Genomic DNA, 6,419 nt, shown 5'->3' on the forward strand with positions numbered 1-6,419 from the left:
TTGCTGCCATAGCAAATTCTTTGTGTCCTTTATAAATAGTTGCTAAATAAGTATTTATAGAGGGCCTTTTATGTACAAGGCATGTTGTTAAGTGTTAAAGGGATAGATATGAAAAATGAGTAAGACCCAGAGTGAATAGTCAAGCATCATTTTATGGTTGTAAACCTGGGTGATTGGAAGTACAGTACTATCTTTGACAGAACTAAGAAAGCTAAGGACATGGATGGATTTGGAGGAGGGGAAAAAGGAGTTAATTAAGATGGCTAAATAGGAAGAATACAAAGAAATCTGAACAGCCCTTTATGAAGCAATGCAAAGCAGAGAAAAAGCAAAAACAAAAGAATAGTAGTTCACATTAACTACAACTACCTAATAAGAAAACAATGAGAATGGACAAAGAATCCTGATGAGAACTTAAGAAACTGAAATTATCATACTTTATGCATTAAAATTAATTTAAATGTAGTTATTAAACAAGTTTAGTTGAACTTATGTTCATCAAGTTTTTAATAAAAACTTTTTTTTTCAAAAGGATTATACCCTCCCCACTCTTACCCCTGTTTGACCTCTCCTATGCCCTATAGTCCTTCACTGGGCTGTGGCTAGAGCCCCAGGCTCTATGATTATGCCACATCAGTTGAACACAGGATTTAGCAGCACCTACACCAACCTGAAATGACTTTGAGTAGGGGCCAAGCAATGGACTGAGTCTGTTAGAGGCCTTGCTTAGCTAAGTCTGCAGAGTCTTACTACTTTTTCGGTTGTGGCAACTCAATAATGCTATTTCCTAAGGTGTAAAAGGGCTGCAGTCCACAACGATGAAATTGCACTGGGGCATTTATCACATTTCGATGTATATGATAGTCATTTATGTATATGTCTTAATTCCCACTAGATTGTAAACTCATTGAGGGCAGGGAACTATGGGTTTTTTCATCCATGTAATCTCAGCACCTAGCACAGTTTATTGCACAAAGTAGACAATGCATTTAAATTACATTGATAATTGTGGCTGCACAAAGCTGTTCAAAAAATTCCTTTATCTTTTATATGTAATTGATTTTATAAAAAGAAAATATCTAGGTAAGATTTTCCCCCCTCATGTGTACATTATAAGGAGGTTTTAAAAATAGTCATGCCTGAAATTATATTTTAAAGAGAAAGGAAAGGAAATATTAAAGAAGGAGGTAGTAAAATTTCACACAGATCTTGGAAGGCGACACAAAACAAAAGGAGTTTTTGTTTTTGTTCATTTATTCTAATATCTTGTATGTTATAGATTTTATGTAAGATTTTCTTCTTTGTTTTGTTTATGCTTTTTTCAGTGATGGTTATCCATTTACAATTTTCTTAAAAGCAATAATACAAGAACACAAGCAGACTACTTTGACACTACATTTGAAAATTTTATTTTAAAAATAATTTATACCTACAGAATGGAAGAGTATTACAGTGTTATCTGTAAAAGAAAAGCATATAATCCAAAAGCTATGCAATTTGAAATGGTTGTAGGAATTCCAGAAGAAGCTTTTACTCTGAATTCTTAGGACTTCACCGGGCATCAAAAACCACCACTGTATTAAAATTGTGTTAAGGACAAAGGAAAAATGATGAAAAATTATTCCAGTCATTACACTTTCAAATTATGTTCTGATAGAACTAGATAATAACGGTACATATATAGTGCTATAGACAGCTACAAAACACTTAATGATAGTTAATAATTGTTTATTTAAAATGCACAGAGAGATAACATACTATATACTTGTTACGACAATCTTGGAGATGGCTTAAAAGAAAAATCACTCAAAATTTTATTTAATCCCCTTTTCCATTTGGAGAGTCAAAGACATGCATGTGATATTATTAAACCATTCTTTCACATACACATGAAATAACAATGAAGGTAACAGCTTTGTAGTAATTTTTTTCCTTTATTCCTGGCTACCAATATGACCTTTTAATAAGAGTCTTAGGCTTAGGGGCCAGTTCAATTTGAATAGGTGAAGCAAAACATGTCATGTCTGTGTTTATACAAAATGAATTCCAACTTCTACTGCCCACTAAGTAAATGACAATTACAAAAATACAGAGAATACTGAAAATAAGTAGCAAGCTTAACATGATGGCTTTTAAGATTATCCTAGGACATAAATTTTGAATAATTCATATTGGAACAATATAAATACTAATCCTGAAAATTATTTTTTCATAAGTTAAATAATTCTTTTTGTTGGCGAATGCCCTTTAATATCAATTCAAACACTCTTTTTACCCACTTCTTATTATCATACTTAGAAAGCAAAGGTGAAAGGATACATCTTTTTGTTCTTTTCTTGTACATTATTCTATATCCACATTCTCTGCACCTGATTGGATCCCTGGATTTTATTTCATTTTCTGTATGACATTCTGAAAAAGTAAACATTTTTTTTTTACTTAAAGTCCCCTGACAGCCAGGAATGTTAATATTCCCAATAACTGCTTGTCTAGTTGTCATTCTAATTGTATAATCAGACTTAGACAATTTTAGAAATAAATGGAACTTAGAGATCATTTGGCCCAATGCTTTCATTTTCCATATGAAAATACTGAAACCCAGAGAAGTTAAGTGAGTTGCCTAAACCAGTGGTGTCAAACTCAAATAGAAATGGGGGTCATTAAACCATATGTAAGGATTCCTGTGCACTGCATCATTGACTTAGAAAACCACATACTAACATTATCTATTGAGTTTTTATCCCAATTACATTTTAATCTGGTTAGAGCAACATGGGAATGTTGCTAATCATAGACAGTCTGAGAGTTCTGGCCTAAACTATCCAACAGATAAATTTAACAATTTTTAGTTTTCAGCATTGATTTTTAACAAGAGTTTGAATTACAAATTTAACATCAACTATTGTGTATTTTCCATTATCACACACTGCCCAAATAGACATATGAGCAGTTCTTTACACATACTAATCAACAATGAATTCACATTTAGTGTTTTAAGGTTTATAAATTGCTTTATTTCCTCACAATAACCAATTAAGTCTAGTATTATTAATACCATTTTAATACGATCTGCTCTGAGAAGGTGTGACCTTTGCCTAAGGTCATACAACTAGTAAATTTTGAATCCAAAGATCAGAGGCCCTGGGTTCAAATTATACCTCTGCCATTAACTGGATGAACTTGGGCTTAACCTCTTTGGGTCTTAGATTCCTTAGCTGTAAACAGAAAGGGGAGAGCAAGATGACTTTTGAGGTACCTTCCAGCTCTACAATCTATGAATTTATGAATTCAAAATATACTGCTGAAAGCTAAGCTCATGTGTCGTCTATTATGAAGAAGTTATAGATAAGTGATAGGATTTTGTTCCTTAGAGCCAGGTAGGCACTTTTTGCAGGGGAGAAGACTTAACTGTTCCTGCACTAGTTTAAAGGAAAGAGCACTAGTCTTAGAGTCAAGAGCTGGAACTCAAGCCCAGTCAATGAATCTTAAGGATCTTCTGTGTTCAGGCAATGTAATAGGCTCGAGAGATTAAAAAAAAAAGGCTTGGTTGTACTGGCTTTGTGCAAAACCTTATTAATTTAATGTAATCAAAATTATCAATTTTGCATTTCATAATGTTCTCTATCTCTTGTTTGGTTATAAATTTTCCCCTTCCCTTCTCCATTGATCTGACAGGTAAACTATTCCTTGCTCTCCTAGTTTGTGTATGGTATCACCCTTTATGCCTATAAATCATGTAACCATTTTGACCTTATCTTGCTTCATGGTGTAAGATGTTAGTCTATGCTTAGCCTCTGCCATACTATTTTCCAGTTTTCCCAGCAGTTTTTGTCAAAAACTCCTTATCCCAGAAGCTAGAGACTTTGGGTTTACCAAATAGGAGATTACTATAGTCATTAACTACTGTATCTTATGCATCTAACCTATTCCACTATCCACCAATCTATTTCTTAGCCAGTACCAAATAGTTTTGATGATTGCTGCTTTATAATATAGCTTACAATATGGTTTTAGATCTGGTATGGCTAGGCCACCTTCCAGTCAAACATTTTTCAGCAGCTCTGCCATTACATTTGTCAGTCAAATGCAGCTTTTGTTTCAGCTTGGTGACTTGAACTCACTGAAGGTAGATTTCTTCTTATTCAACAAATTAAAGCAATAAACACCTATAACGAACAAAACAGAAGATCTCTCATCCTAATTTCTCTATTTGTGTCACTCAGCCAGGTTCAAAAACTCTCCATTATCCTTAATCCTCTACTCTTCCTTACCCCACATATCCCATTAGCTGCCAAATCTTGTTTCTACTTCCACAGGTCTAACATTGGTCCCCTTTTCTCTACTCATGTGGTCTCCACTCTGGTTCAGAACCTTATCAGATCTTGTCTGAGTTATTGAAATACCTTAATATTTGGGCTTTTCTCTCCTTTTTCTACTCCATCCTCTACAGAGTTCCCAGTAAGTCAAAATATCCTGAGGTACTATTACAGACAGGGGGCATACTTTTTACTATAAGAGCAAGTTAGGTCGAAAGAACAAGGTTTTGGAGTCAGAAGACTTAGAATCAAATCCCAGAATACTATGAGACTTTGGACTCTTGTCTCACCTCACATCTGGAAGCCTCAGGTTCCTTATTTATAAAATAGTATTTGTTGAAAAGCACTTTGTAAAACTTAAAGCTCTGTTACTAATTGCATTAAGTCTTCTTAGTGCAAAATTATGTTATATGCTATGATACCAGTTATGTTCAAAGATACTACAATTCTAAAATGCATAAGTTAATTATGCAATTTATGGTTTATTTTGTTCCCTTGATTCTCCCTGCTGCCATATTTTTCTGCCTTTAAAACAATTTAGTAAAGCTGGGTGGGAACAGAGAGAATAAATAAAAACAAGACAGTTCTTTTTTGCTAGTTGGTGCAGTGGATAGAGGGCTGGGCCTGGAGTCAAGAAGATCCGAGTTCAGATCCAGCTTCAGACACTCACTGGCAGTGCAACCCTGGGCAAATCACATAACTAGTTGCCTCATCTGTAAAACTGAGATAATAACTCCACCTACCTGTCAAGGCTGTAGTGAGATCAAATGTGATAATATAAGTACAGCATTTAGCACAGTACCTATAGTATGCGCTAAATAAATGTTTTATTGTTGTTTTTGTTATTTGTATGTGCCTTCTATGTACCAGGCAATGAGGACACAAATATGAAAAAAGAAAGACACTGCCCGGCACACAGTAAGCACTATATAACTGTCAGCTATCATTATTAGTTGCTGATAGATTTGTAAGAAGTTTAGTTCTTAAAAAGGTTAAAACTAGTGGTTAACAGGAAAGCTGTTGATAACAGGCAATCTATCTGTAAAGCCTCGTATTCTGAAGGTAATCTGTCCATCACAATTTACTTTTGAAACCCTGAAACGGGGTATTATTTTTCAAAAATGACTCTCACCTCCACAGATATATATCATTGGCTGCTGTTTTGGCGGCTGCACATCCTTCTGGGTATCCATCGTCAGTCCCTAAAAATCACAGGCAGGAATATTTTCTCAAATCAAAGAGGCCCCCAAATTGACTCAAGGGCCCGCATTCCTCCTCACCCCCAAACAACGTGGGTCACGGAAATGTGACACTTATGAGGACGGTTCAGGTCCACTGAAGGCGGTTTTCTCCCGCCTCCTCGCCCCGGCAGACACTGCCGAGGGCAGCGACCCATCCGGGGCACACAAGAGCGACAACCCTGGGGTCCGCCTGCACTGCCGCGCGGGAGAAAGGGCGCCCTCCTGAACGACCGACCCCGGCATCTCACCACCTTCCCCCTTTCAAGCCCCGCTGTCCCCATCTCTCAACTATTCCTAAAATCGACCTGAAACGTTAACTCTCTACCCGTAGAAGGCCTTCCTACCTCACACGTCGCACTCCGACGAGTCGCAGCCCCCGGAATAACAGAGCCGAAATCTACTTCCGGTGCTTCCTAATGACGCAGAGGCACCCTCAACAACCGCGCCCCTTCTGCCTCGTGCGCGGACGGAGGCAACTGATTGGCTGGGACCAAAAGAAGGCGGGGCGAGGGCTGGAAAGGGCATAGGCGGGAGTGCGTTCCAGCGGTCGATTGGAGAAGAAGTCTAGCGCTTGAGGGGCGGAGTTGGAGGCTGCTGGGTAGATCTTTCTGTCTGTGTCCCTTCCTTTGCAGTCTCAAACCTGTTGTTGAGTTAGGAGGGTGTCTACCCCACGCATGTGAAGACTTCCTTTGGCAGGATGGGCAGATGACGACAACAACCACCGCCCATTCGTTGGGAACGCCGTGAAGGCGGCTGAAGCTGGAGGAGTGCTTGGAGCTTGGTCAGGCGTGGAAGAAGCCGGGTCATCCTCTGCATCCCGGGACGTCAGCGGTCTTCTTGACTTTTCACTTAGATTTTGATG

The 6,419-nt window shown here is 37.7% G+C and overlaps 1 protein-coding gene across 1 annotated transcript; it reads right to left on the bottom strand.

Moving 5' to 3' along the window:
- Positions 1-1,385: 1,385 nt before the first annotated feature.
- On the bottom strand, positions 1,386-5,984 carry POLR2K (RNA polymerase II, I and III subunit K). The gene is made up of 4 exons (XM_036740850.1): positions 5,902-5,984; positions 5,449-5,518; positions 2,320-2,412; positions 1,386-1,574 (listed from the first exon to the last, which is right to left on the bottom strand). The coding sequence occupies exons 2-4, from the start codon at positions 5,507-5,509 to the stop codon at positions 1,552-1,554; spliced, it is 177 nt and encodes a 58-aa protein (XP_036596745.1). The 5' UTR covers positions 5,510-5,518; positions 5,902-5,984; the 3' UTR covers positions 1,386-1,551.
- Between the last annotated feature and the right edge of the window lie 435 nt (positions 5,985-6,419).

This window comes from Trichosurus vulpecula, chromosome 1 (genome assembly GCF_011100635.1).
Source record: "Trichosurus vulpecula isolate mTriVul1 chromosome 1, mTriVul1.pri, whole genome shotgun sequence".
Classification (NCBI taxonomy): Eukaryota; Metazoa; Chordata; class Mammalia; order Diprotodontia; family Phalangeridae; genus Trichosurus; species Trichosurus vulpecula.

Bases quoted from the DNA above. Each gene is read 5' to 3' on its own strand.
- POLR2K (XM_036740850.1), bottom strand. From the start codon at position 5,509: ATGGATACCCAGAAGGATGTGCAGCCGCCAAAACAGCAGCCAATGATA. The intron at 2,413-5,448 runs GTGAGAGTCATT...TTACTTTTTCAG, and splicing joins AATGATATATATCTGTGGAG to AATGTCATACAGAAAATGAA. The intron at 1,575-2,319 runs GTATCCTTTCAC...ATTTTAATACAG, and splicing joins CAAGAAAAGAACAAAAAGAT to TGGTGGTTTTTGATGCCCGG.